Below are 12719 nucleotides of genomic sequence, written 5' to 3' on the forward strand. Positions count from 1 at the left end.
AGTTTTGCCTGTTAAAGTTAAATGTGAGTGAAGTTCCTTGGATATTTATAAAATATCAAATAGAATCATGTCGGCAAAAATGGGTCTTTTATTACTAAACTTCAGAAAGATTTCTGGATGGTCGTTATTAGCAGTTCACCTACTAGCTGACCTTCAGCGATGGCATAGATGAGGTGGTCCATGGACTGGAAGGTATTTTCATCCACTGCAGTAAAAGGATGTCTCAGGCTGCAGCCAGATTGTCCCTAAAGAATGAGGTGCAGGTCAGTGACACAACTTTGTGTGTTTTGTACTTTTAATTATTAACGGTCCACTTTCCCCTGAGAAGGTGGAAGTTGCAGGAGCAGGTGGAGAAAGTCTGCTGACCTCGGGAAAGCTTCCTGGTTTTCAGTCTTTAATTGGACACCTCCGGCCCCCAGCCTGTCCGTGCATAAGAAAGTGTGCATACACGCACTTCTGTGGATTTACTAATGCTTCAGTGCTTTAACAACTGGCGAAAACTAGGTACAGACGGCGAGTGCCCTAGTCGGCGAGGCCCCAGTCCTCAGACTGGAGGATCCTGCTCGAAAGTATCCTGGTCTCAGCGGGCCGTGTCCGGAAACCCCGCCCCTGGCGCCGTGCGTCCCTTGAGCCGCGCCGTGCGTCTCCTGGCCCCACCCGCTACGCCGCGGGCCCCGCCCTGGCGTCGAGGGATGACGTCACCGCCTGCGCCCAGGACGGCAGAAACAGGAAGTGAGACCAAAACAAAGGAGCGGCGGCGGGGAACGGTCTCTGTTTTTCTGCTTCCTCCGGCCTCCTCCTCGACCGTGGCCGCCGACCCTCGGAAGCAGTCCGAACATGTCCAACATGGAGAAACACCTGTTCAACTTAAAGTTCGCGGCCAAAGAACTGGGCAGGAGTGCTAAAAAATGCGACAAGGAGGAAAAGGCCGAAAAGGCCAAGATTAAAAAGGCCATTCAGAAGGGCAATATGGAAGTTGCGAGGATTCACGCCGAGAACGCGATTCGCCAGAAGAACCAGGCAGTGAATTTCTTGAGGATGAGCGCGCGGGTGGACGCGGTGGCCGCCAGGGTCCAGACGGCCGTGACGATGGGCAAGGTGACCAAGTCGATGGCCGGAGTGGTTAAGTCGATGGACGCGACGTTGAAGACCATGAACCTCGAGAAGATCTCCGCCCTGATGGACAAGTTCGAGCACCAGTTCGAGACGCTGGACGTTCAGACGCAGCAGATGGAGGACACGATGAGCAGCACGACGACGCTGACCACTCCCCAGGGCCAGGTGGACATGCTGCTGCAGGAAATGGCAGACGAGGCCGGCCTCGACCTCAACATGGAGCTGCCGCAGGGCCAGACCGGCTCCGTGGGGACGAGCGTAGCCTCGGCCGAGCAGGACGAGCTGTCCCAGAGGTTGGCCCGCCTGCGGGACCAGGTGTGACCGCTGGACCGCTCAGAGGCGAGCCAGCCGCAAGCGACCTTCCGAAGACGGATACTTTACACTAGAACCTCGGAATCGGCCAGAATGCTGAACTGCTCTTACTCAAGATGCTTCTCCCTTCGGGTTTACAGTGCTCTCCAGACACACGAAGAATTCCCAGGCCTTCTCTTAACTTTTAACTGGATTTGAAAGTTCTGTATGGCTTGTGATTAAGTGTATCAAGTTAATTTGACTTATATGAATCTTTCTCAAAAATTTAGTCAAAACTCGGCAAAGTCGCTTCAGTCGTGACCGACTCTGTGCAACCCCATAGACGGCAGCCCACCAGGCTCCCCTGTCCCTGGGATTCTCCAGGCAAGAACACTGGAGTGGGTTGCCATTTCCTTCTCCAATGCCTGAAAGTAAAAAGTGAAAGTGAAGTCGCTCAGTCATGTCTGACTCTTCGCGACCCCATGGACTGCAGCCTACCAGGCTCCTCCATCCATGGGATTTTCCAGGCAAGAGTACTGGAGTGGGTTGCTATCTAACTCTAGTTCCCGTGTATTCAGTTTTCTGCCCGAATTATCAAAATTGACAGTTTTCTTTTTACTTTTGTGTAGTATCTGGAGTTGAGGGGTGGTGATTACGTAGGTCTATTGCTGGGCTTTCTACTGTTCATTCAGCAACTTATTTCATGGGCAGCGCCATTCTGTGTATCCTTAGTTTGTTGCTGTCAAATGCAGTCTACATCTGACTATTAATCTGTTCTCATAGCTTACACTGAAATTACTTTAGTACCTTCTCGTGTAATACTCTTTTACTTTTTATGGCCTATAAATTTCTTGTGGTAGTTGCCTTTCTGTAACGAAGAAAATGCTACGTAACCTCCACATATCATAAGAGAAAATCATTTGTTTATGGTTTTAAGATTTACAAGGCTTAATGTGTGACGGTTATTTCCAAGTGAATTTCTCTCACACATTTCTGGTTATTTTCCTATTCATTAGACTTTGATTAGATTTGTTTTAAAGTATACCAATTAGCATGACAGTCACATTTCTCTAATGTTGCCAAAGAACTGTTGATGGGTTTGAGAAGCCCTGGGACTGTGTGTGGGAGTGAGTTTTGTTTAGATTTTAATCAAAACTAGAAATAAAATTTTAGGTTCTAGTTATTCGCATTTATTATCTTGTCTTAAAGCGACAACTCTTTAAAACCTTGGAAATACTGATACAAGCTGGGATATTTGGTTTAGCCTTTCAAATCCCTGACATTCTCGTGCAGCGTCTGGAAGTGTGGGAAGGACAAGTGCAGACTCGACCCTCTCAGTCCAGAGCCCAGCTGTGCTGGCTTCTGTCTTTCTGGAACGGTGGTGTGCAAAGTAAAAGTGAAAACGTAGAGCCTGTAGCCACCACTTTCTCTGATCCTTGAACAAAGAGAGCAGTGACTTGCTTTTGCCTCAGCAGGCATATTAATCTAAGTTAAATAGTTAAGGATATTTTTAACTCCCCCTTCCCTTCACTGGAAGATTTCTCCATGAGACAATTCCAGTATTTCAGGAAATAATTCAGAGGACTCTTCCAAGCTCTTCGGAAGGTTGAGAACCAAATGTTCACCACTATAACATGTCCTCCTGTATGAATGTGTGTGTTTAAGCAGGGGAAAAAATGCAGAGGTGTGTGCAGATGAGAACTGACCCTCGTATTTAAGTGTCACTACGTCTGACTGGCTGTTGTTCCAGAGTCTTCTATGAGCAACACCTGCCAGTCGTCTCCCCACATCCTCTCTCTAGAACCTGTACCTTTAGGTGTCTCCTCCCATCTGCATGTTGCACAGAAGCAGCTGTATGTGAGCACATCCTAACCCTCCTCAGACTGCAAAAATTATTACAGCTCAAAAAGTAGCTTGGTGTTGATCCTTTGGTACATTTAGGACCCTTTTATAGTGCAGATATTCCCAACAAAATTAATATATTTTGTGAGATTAAATAGTGCTTATATATGCTTGGCCTTTCTTAAAATATGTTCATTTCAAACTACATGAATGTACATTTTTATAAAACATACATATTTTCAAAAGCATATCAGGCCCACGAATTATTTCCTCACTTTTGCAGTTGATGAAATGCTGGAATATGAACCACAGAAGTTTGTCAAATAAATCATTTTAAACTGCATGTTATTGCACATGAGTGTACATGCTGTTTACGAAGCTATTTAAGGAAAAATAATTTGGAGGTTGATTTGGTTCAGAAAGCATAGAATTTTTCTGGACTCGGTTTTAGCACCTGAATTTCTATTTGCATGCCCATTTCTAGAAGCCCAGGTCGTTAACTTCTTTACTGTAATGGTTTCTTCAAGGCAACCAGATTCCTCCTTATTGAAACTGCCCTAGGCTGAGCCCAGCTCAAACATAGACAAGGAAATAGTTCCTCTTCTGTGCAACCACTAGTACAATTTCTCCTCTTATTTCTCCTTTGTATTTTTCTGCCTTCAAATGCAGTTTCCAAATGGATTTAGAATAAACTTTTAAGTTCACTCTATGAGCTGTTCAGTTTATTTCAGTTCAGATGAGAAGTGTGCTGTTGGAGACCCTTCTTACTAAAGCTGTTTCTCCCTAAAGGAGTCTTAGTGTGGGTGTGCCCTTCAGGTGGGGGTGTCGAATGCCCACCCTGCCATGTTTGATTTGGAAAAGCACCCCCTAAAGTAAGCGCCAGTCCGACCATCCCACTCACTGAACATAGTCTAGGGGTCAGCCAGACCCCCCTCAACCTGTTGACCATGAGCAAGATACCTGCAACAGCTACAACACCCTCTTGGAGGTGTTTCCACAGCCAGAATCCAGAGCTCAGGACTTCAGGTGCTGCTGGCAACAAGCTTCAAGCCCGTGGACATAACACACTGATGAGCAGGCCTCTTGTCTTTTCTTCTTTTAATCAACTGGTTGGAATGAGACCAGCCTGCCTGGTTTACCAGGTTCGTTTTCCTACAGCCAGATGCTTAGCAAGGGTCACTAGTTTTCCTACAGCCAGATGGACTAGCAAGGGTCACTAGTCCACCCCAACTGCTCCATGTGGAGCAGGACAGGTATGTCTGGGTTACCATCCCTGGGCGTTGGATTGGTGCCCAGCTCGGTGGGCTCCTGGCTGAGGGTCCATTTGAACTCAGACCTCCCCTGGGTTCTCTTGCTCCCGACCCCGCCCAGAGCTCCCCAGTGACAGCGTCATTTTCTAATTGGATTGTTTTTAGCTATTGAGTTTTATGACTTCTTTATATATTGTGATTATTAACCCCTTATCAGACACCTCCTCCCATCTGGTAGGCCGTCTTTTTGTTTTGCTGGTAGTTTCCTTCGTTGCGCAAAATCTTTTTAGGTTGATGTAATCCCTTTTGTTTATTTTTGCTTTGCTTCCCCTTGCCTGAGGAGACATCCAGAAAGATAAATTACTGAGACCAGTGTTGGAGAACATGGCCTATGCTTTCTTCTGGGAATTCTGTGGTTTCAGGTCTTACATTCAAGTCTTTAATCTGTTTTGAGTTTGATTTCTATGTAGGGTGTGAGGTAGCAGTCTGATTTGATTATTTTCCGTGGAGCCATCCAGTTTCCCCAACACCAGTTCTTAAAAGAGACCATCCTTTCTCCAGTGTACGTTCTTTGCTCCCTTGTCATAAATTAGTTGTCTGTATGTTGTGAGTTTGTTTCTGGGCTGTCGATTCTGTTCTCTAGAATTGGCTTCTTAGAAGAGATTGGGTTCAATCTGAGGCTGCCAAGGGGAAAAAAAAAAAAGTGGGGATTACATAAAGGTCTGAAAAGCTGAAAATCCCCGTGTGGCTTTGACTGGGGTGGAAGGTTTGACACCACTGGGAACAGGGAAGAACTGGGGCGGATCACAGAGGGTGTGGAGGCAGGTTCAATGTGAACTTCACTCCCTGAAGAGGAGCAGGATGTGAGTCAGCAGGTGTGCCCTGCAGGTGAGGGGCAGGGACAACCTGGGTGGGGGCACAAGGGTCACTCGTCCACCCCAACTGTGACTTGGCTGCAACTCCTAAGCCCCAGCTCTGGTCAAGGACCACTTTATGTGGCCTGGGTCTCAGCCCTGCCGCAGGCTGCTGTCATTTCTGGTAACACTTTCCTCCAGTGTTTTTCCGTCAAGTAAATAAGCATCTTGAAGTGAATTTTGATAACACACCGAGAAAAGGCTTTACTCAGTTTGTCCGAGCTCTGACCTGCCACATTCTTCACAAAACAAATCATTTTAAATACATTTTATTTAAATATCTTTGGTACTTTTCCTTGGATCCAGTTGTTCAGACATTTAACAGAATAGTTTCATGTTTTTACAATCCACCCCCCACCCCCCAGCCAGAAGAACTCTGCGATTATGAGATACTGGGGTGGGGTGGCCAACAGAGGAGAAAAGAGCAGTGAATGGCTGTCTCGTGCCAGGATCCAGCAGAAGGTGATCCCAGTGGCCAGAGTAAAAACACTCTGCAAACACAACTATCCTCAGCTGTAGTAGGAAGCAGTTAAAGCACAGTAAATTGCTCTTTAACGGTTTTTCTTAAAGTGACTGTGATGGGAGTGACTGTACAATGGTAACTTGTTATTGTCTTGCAGCTCTGTGTCTAGTGGGAGTGAAGCGTCTACAAGTGGGACCCTTAGATCTTGTGAATTTTTCCTCATCACAGGCAGTGGTGTGTTTAGGGAGTCAACCCTTTAGAATTTAGTCATGGGCTTCCCTGGTGGTCCAATGGTTAAAAATCCACCTGCCAATGCAGGGGAAATAGGTTCATTTCCTGGTACAGGAAGATCCCACATACTAAGGAGCAACTAAGTGCTGCAACTACTGAGCCCATGAGCCAAAACTACCAATGCCGTGTACCTAGAGCCTGTGTGCCACAACCGGAGCCCCTGCTCTCCCCAGCTAGAGAATGCCAGCACGCAACAATGAAGACCCAGTGCAGCCAGAAATAAATCTTTTTTAAAAACCATAAAAAAATTTAGTCACACAAAACTGCATAATTTGGAAAGTTCCTTTAAAATTCCTGTCCTATATATTATTTTAGGAGTCCCAATTTTAAGAAGTCCTTCTATACCATGTGGGTAATACACCAGTTGAACCAAAGATTAAGGCGAAAAGCCTGCAGAAACTGACTGCTGTAGTTTTTACTCCTTAGGCTCTCAGCCATCTGGGGGGATTTGCAGCTTTGGTGGCACAAATGTGAACTCAGAGGACTATCCTGCATCAGTGACAGTTCAGAAGATGCCTGGGAAATGTTCACTGATGCCTGTCAGATCCTAGGTGGTTAAGTACCAAGTGGAAGTGGTAAAGAGCCCACCGGCCGATGCAGGAGACGTGAGTTGCAGGTTCAATCCCTGGGTTCGCAAGATCTTCTGGAGAAGGACACGGCAACCCACTCCAGTATTCTTGCCTGAAGAATCCCACAGACAGAGGGGCTTGGAGGGCTACAGTCCATGGGGTTGCAGAGAGTCAGATACGACTGAAGCGTCTTAGCCCGAATGCGTGGAAGAACCCTAACACCCCTCCCCGGCTCAGAGGTGGGGACACGAGGGACAGCTTTCCTTTGTCTGGGTGAGGAGGGTACTCCTACAGCGTCCTCCTTGGGATGGTGGTCTCTGATCTTTCAGGAATGCTTGATGTCTTTTTTGTTGACCACATTTCATTGTTTCTACTTGTACCAGTCACGGCCATCTAATAGACTCACTCATCCCCTCCTCTCTGTCTGCATCCAGTGTGAAAGCGGTGCCCCCTAAACTCTGAGCTGAAGGACTTCCTGCCTGGTCTGATTTTCAGTTCCTTCCAGCCCTTTCAGAGAGGATCAGCATCTGTCACATGTTCATGTTAGATTTCCCTGCTAAGAGGAGGACCGCCTCAAGTTATCACAGCCCTGCAGTGGGAAGGGAGGCAGCTCATCCTCCACCCGCCAGAGCCCCCAGGGTCCGGAGCCCCACCACCATTGTGCAGATACCTCTCCCCCTCCATCACAGACTTGAGGCTCTTGCCCTGTTCCTTCCCCATGAGGTGTTCGGGGTGGACCTTGAGGGCCTTCTGATGTACCAGACACAAAGCCAGCGAGGACTGGGCCAAACCCCACTGTGGTTTTCACACCAGGCTGAGCTATCAGGCGTCCCCTTCTAGACCCTCCTCCAGAAAGCAGCTCCAGGGCCTGCAGTGCTGGCCAGGGAGGCTGCTGTGACCATGGGGAGGCGCCCACCCATCGCTGTGCAGAAGCTCCTGAGCACACAGGCTGAGGGGAAGCCTCCATAGCTTTACTCGAGATCAGAGCAGTGGACTTGAGCCGTCCAGGAGAAATGTCGGGCAAGTCCCCTCCTGGTCCTCACACACTCTGCTCCTCCCACCTGGAACGTGGTCCCGTGCTCACTGGTTACCAGCTCTGTGTCCTCCGGGGTCCCCCTGTATCCCCTAGGTTCCCCCGTGTCCTCCCAGGTCCAGGTTGGGCCTTGGAGCACCTGCTCGCCTCATCCCACAGACACGCAGGGTGTCAAGCCAGGTGCTGGGGAAACCCATCCAACGGGACAGAATGGTGGGTCCTGAATTCAGAGGGAGAGACAGATAATAGACAAATATGTATAGAATTTGTCAGGTGGTAGTAAGTGCTATGTAGGAAGAGAAGGCTGGGTGGGCGTGAAGGTGGACGTGAACGGGGGTGGGGGGTGGGAGGACCCACACATGCCGTGTCCTGCCCTCTCTCCACCCCTCCACCAGTGAAGCATCGGACCTTGGGGACCAGACTGACCCCCCACACAGGCTCAGCCTGTGCACACACGACTCCCTCTGAACCCCGGTCTTACTGGGACGGTCTGGCCTGCTGTGTGCCTACACAGCAGCCATCCACCAGCTCAACCTTGCAAGGACCCCAGCCTTGCACAAGGGAAGAGGGGAGGGAGGGACGGGTCTGGCACCCCATCAGCACCGTGAGGACACTGACCTGCTGGGGAGACATGTGTTGAATAAAGCATGAACCTGCTGGTCCATGGCTGCCTGGTCCCCCTGGGCTCGACGGGGCCCCCCCAAACATGGGCACCTACCTCCCAGCCTGGAGGTGTTCCCAGCATGTCTTGCTTTTTTTCTAGCTTCCTGGAGAGAATCGACAGTGTCAGCCTGGTGGACTACACACCCACCGACCAGGTAGGTGGGGTCGGGCCATGACCACAGCCCGAACCTGGGGATACTGGAGGGTTTCTGCTCCCTGCCTCCCACCTCCCAGAGGTCTGGGCTCCTCACCCACCCCAGCATCCATCCGTCTGTGAGGCTGACTCAGTAGCTATTACCTGGGCCTTGAGCCCACCCCTGGATTCTGTCTTCAGACTCCTCATCAGTTCGGAGGGGCCACTGTCCCCCCAATTCTGGAATCTGCAGTGGCTGATTGACATCCTAATGGATTTAGTCACCAGCAAAGAAACACTGAAACCTGACTGGCCTGCAGAGGTGTCAGATTGTGAAACTGTAAGGCTTTCTCATCCCCTTGGGAATACACCGTCTTTTATGTTAGCGACTAGAAATACAGGAGAAGACAGTCTGAAACCAGCCAGCACCCACGGGAATCTGACCCAGAGCAAGAGCCGGCATGACGGGCTCAGCTTCCCAGACCCCAGGCAGCTGTCAGGGACCCGTGTCAGTAGAGGACGCTCAGGAGAGATTAGAAGAAATTCCTAAGAGAAAGCTGAGCCATCAAGACTGTAAACCAGACCAATACATAACTGTGATTTTCTCTGGGGAGTGAGACCGAGAATGTTTGTCAAGTGTTTAATTTCCTTTTCTTTTCTGATGGAGAGAACCTCACGGCTTGTGGCTGCCCCGGGGCCACCTCCTAAGGACGGGGTCTCTGGGTCTGCTTCCCTCTCTGCCCCAGGATGACCCCTAAGGACAGGGTCACTGGGTCTGCTCCCCTCTCTCTGCCCCCAGGACCTCCTCAGGTGCAGAGTTCTGACCTCAGGGATTTTCGAGACCAGATTCCAAGTGGACAAAGTCAACTTCCAGTAAGTGTGTGGGCAGGACCCCTGGGCCTGGGCGGTGGGTGATCCTGGGCGGGCAGGCACTGCCACACCCCCGTGCACACCCTGGAGTGCAGGTGGTCAGTGCAGGGAGGAAGGTACCTGAGCTCCACATGGCTGAGAGGGTGAGCCAGCCTGGCAGCCTGGGCAGGTGCAGAGGAGGAGGACGCAGGCAGGGGGCTGCCCTGGGGGGACAAGAGCCGAGAGCCACTGACCGACCGCAGGGCAAGGGCCCAGAGAGAGAAACACTGGGTGTGGACACCCAGCTGGGCCAGACTAGGGAGGCCCCATGGGTCCAGTCCACAACGTCACCATGCAAGGAGAGCCTTCGGCTGAGGGAGCAGCAAAGGAGGAGCATCCACCACCCCTGGTTAACCCCCCCACCCCATTCTACCCCAGCATGTTTGATGTCGGCGGCCAGAGGGATGAGAGAAGAAAATGGATCCAGTGCTTCAATGGTGAGTTCTCTGCTCTCTCAAGAAAATAGGAATGAACCCACCTCCACTCCCACTGCCGTGTCTTAGCTGCTTCCCACTAGCTCATCATCAAGCGCCTTGACCAAGCGTCCCCTGGACGTGGGAGTCCGGCATCCTGGGTCACACTGTCCCTGCTGCTTTGGGGATCGGGGTCACCAGTGCCGTCACCGAGGGAGCTCTCCCTGGAGACATGGAGCATCACTGCTGTGAGTCACCCAGGTGCCCCTCTTCCCCACCCAGACGTCACTGCTATCATCTATGTGGCCGCTTGCAGCAGCTACAACATGGTCATCCGGGAAGACAACAACACCAACCGCCTGCGGGAGTCACTGGACCTTTTCGAGAGCATCTGGAACAACAGGTGAGAGGTGGTGAACTCACCCTCACCCTGGGTTTAGAGCTAATACCGCTCAGCACTGCCATCTTTGTTTTCCAAGGGAATCTTTCCTCATGATAAATCTTCTCAAACCATAAGCAGCGTCCCTTCCAGCCCATCTAATATGGAGACTTTCAATGGGGCTGGAACTGACAGGACTCAGTCAGGAAAATCCGTATCTCTACGTTGCTGTTGCTACTGCTAAGTCACTTTAGTCGTGTCCAAGTTGCTTTAGTCGTGTCCCACCAGGCTCCCCCATCCCTGGGATTCTCCAGGCAAGAACACTGGAGTGGGTTGCCATTGCCTTCTCCAATGCATGAAAGTGAAAAGTCAAAGTGAAGTCGCTCAGTTGTGTCTGACTCTTAGCAGCCCCATGGACTTCAGCCCACCAGGCTCCTCCATCCATGGGATTTTCCAGGCAAGAGTACTGGAGTGGGGTGCCATTGCCTTCTGGTTCAAAATTGGCTTTGTTTGGGTTTTAACATTCAGAAAGCAACCATTCGAAGCATCCACTGATGATCAGATGACCCCTGAGCCCCTCCCTCAGCTTGTCAGCCAAGTGATGGGTCCCCACTCAGACCCCCCACATGCCAGCTCCTCGACCAGTAGCCCCAGATGCCCACTTCTCTGTTCTGTTGTTGAAGCTTTAACTTCTCCTGCTTTTCTAACCCTTTACTAGTAAATTACACCACAAATCCAAGTACACTTATTCCCTACATGAAGTTTAGTTTTGGTGCCAGTAAACGTACAGCCTGGTGGAGCAGAGTTATCCTGGTGGATAGTTTATCCTCATGCGAGTGTCAAGCGTCCAGATGGAGTGGGGGCCGAGGTGCCAGGCTGTCAAGAAATCCAAGCCCCTCACAGCGTCCAGAGGGCGGCAGGTTGCCTCACCCTGCTCCTGCCGAGGACCTGCATCTGTGTGCTTGCTTCTCCTTCCAGGTGGTTGCGCACCATTTCCATCATCTTGTTTCTGAACAAACAGGATATGCTGGCAGAAAAAGTGCTAGCGGGGAAATCAAAAATTGAAGACTATTTCCCAGAGTACGCAAATTATACTGTTCCTGAAGACGGTAAGATTATGAAACAAGTTATCTCGGAATTATGGGAAAGAATTGCTCTTTCAATAGCACTGTGACTATAATTCCCAATTCTGATGAATCTGGGAAATTCAGTTAATTTAATCAGTCTTCTTGACCCCTGCCCCCTCTAAGCTACTAGAGCATTCAAGTGTCCGTAGGGTCCCTGTGTGAAAATTTCAGTCTGACTTGGTCCACACTGGGCAGGCGGAGGGAAGGCAGCTTGTTATGGGTGAGGGTTGACGGAGACTCTCTGCCTCCCGGGCTTGTGTGGGTCGGTCTGCGTGGACCTGCCCACTGACCCGCACAGACTGAGAGGGAGCCACTGTCTGAGCGGCCCTAGCCAGGCCTCTGTCCTGAGCCACCCGCTGCCGGCACCATGTTGAGGCCTCTGTTCCCAGCGATGACTCTGGCCACAGCATGGTGACTTCATCAGGCAACCAACCGTCCCAGGAGGCCGTCAGTGCTGCAGCCTAGAAGGTCCCACCCGGCAAACCTTGGAGGATTCGCGCTCCCTTTCAGGGGCTGCTTCTGGGTTTTGAGTTTCCTAGGCCACCCCCCATCCCGCCCCCAGAGTCTGCAAGGAGGGGTTTGCTTAGAGCACAATAACCCCACTCCTCATGGTTTAGTCCCAAATGGGATGAAGCAGAATGAAGGGGGCTTTCCCAGAGACTTCAGTTAGAAGGGAAGAAACCTGTCTAGGTCTCTGCACCAACTTCAGCCAGCCTGGCGGGGGCTCCCTAGGCCCGGGAGCAGCTGCCCACAGGCTGCACCAAGGCCCCACGCTGCCTGCCGTGTGGTGGCGTCGCCGTCCACCTCACAGGCAGGGCCTACTCTGACCTATCCGGGGAACCAGCCTCCTGCTCCCCTCACCCTGTCTGGTCAGCATGTTTCATGGGAAGGTCTCAGCATGAGGCCTAAGGATGACCCGGGCGTGCAAGCGGTCGGGGGGCGGGGCTCCCCGTCAGTGAGACATTTCATCTGATGTGAGTGGACGTCGTCTCCCAGCAGCAGACGCCAACCACTGCTAAAATCAAAATTACCTGGGAGGAGGAAGGAAGATTTCGGCTGCATGGCCGAAGGCCCTCCGCCTCTTACGCCCTCCGTCGAGCTGTATTCGTTTCATGGCTCTTAAATAAAAACTCCTTTCATCTCCTACAGCGACGCCGGATGCAGGAGAAGACCCCAAAGTCACGAGGGCGAAATTCTTCATCCGGGACCTGTTCCTGGTGAGCACTTCCCCGCCCTCTGCCTTCCCACCACCTCGGCCCGCGCGGCTCTGCGCTCAACCTCCTACGGCTCCGAGAGGTTGACTTACGACCTGGGGTCACACAGCTT

The 12719-nt window shown here is 51.0% G+C and overlaps 2 protein-coding genes across 4 annotated transcripts in view; both read left to right on the forward strand.

The window, feature by feature from the left end:
- Window positions 1–12719, forward strand: part of GNAL (G protein subunit alpha L) — a 79745-nt gene that overhangs the window by 63179 nt on the left and 3847 nt on the right. For all 3 annotated transcript variants that reach the window (XM_019986668.2, XM_070778960.1, XM_070778961.1), the window contains 6 exons: window positions 8533–8587; window positions 9365–9438; window positions 9853–9911; window positions 10170–10290; window positions 11245–11375; window positions 12543–12610. In XM_019986668.2, the coding sequence (XP_019842227.2) occupies window positions 8533–8587; window positions 9365–9438; window positions 9853–9911; window positions 10170–10290; window positions 11245–11375; window positions 12543–12610 (508 nt within the window). The remainder of the gene's footprint in view (window positions 1–8532; window positions 8588–9364; window positions 9439–9852; window positions 9912–10169; window positions 10291–11244; window positions 11376–12542; window positions 12611–12719) is intronic.
- On the forward strand, window positions 718–3958 carry CHMP1B (charged multivesicular body protein 1B). Its single transcript, XM_019986672.2, has one exon. The coding sequence runs from the start codon at window positions 838–840 to the stop codon at window positions 1435–1437; it is 600 nt and encodes a 199-aa protein (XP_019842231.2). The 5' UTR covers window positions 718–837; the 3' UTR covers window positions 1438–3958.

Source organism: Bos indicus, chromosome 24 (assembly GCF_029378745.1).
Source record: "Bos indicus isolate NIAB-ARS_2022 breed Sahiwal x Tharparkar chromosome 24, NIAB-ARS_B.indTharparkar_mat_pri_1.0, whole genome shotgun sequence".
Lineage (NCBI taxonomy): Eukaryota > Metazoa > Chordata > Mammalia > Artiodactyla > Bovidae > Bos > Bos indicus.

Bases quoted from the DNA above. Each gene is read 5' to 3' on its own strand.
- CHMP1B (XM_019986672.2), top strand. From the start codon at position 838: ATGTCCAACATGGAGAAACACCTGTTCAACTTAAAGTTCGCGGCCAAA.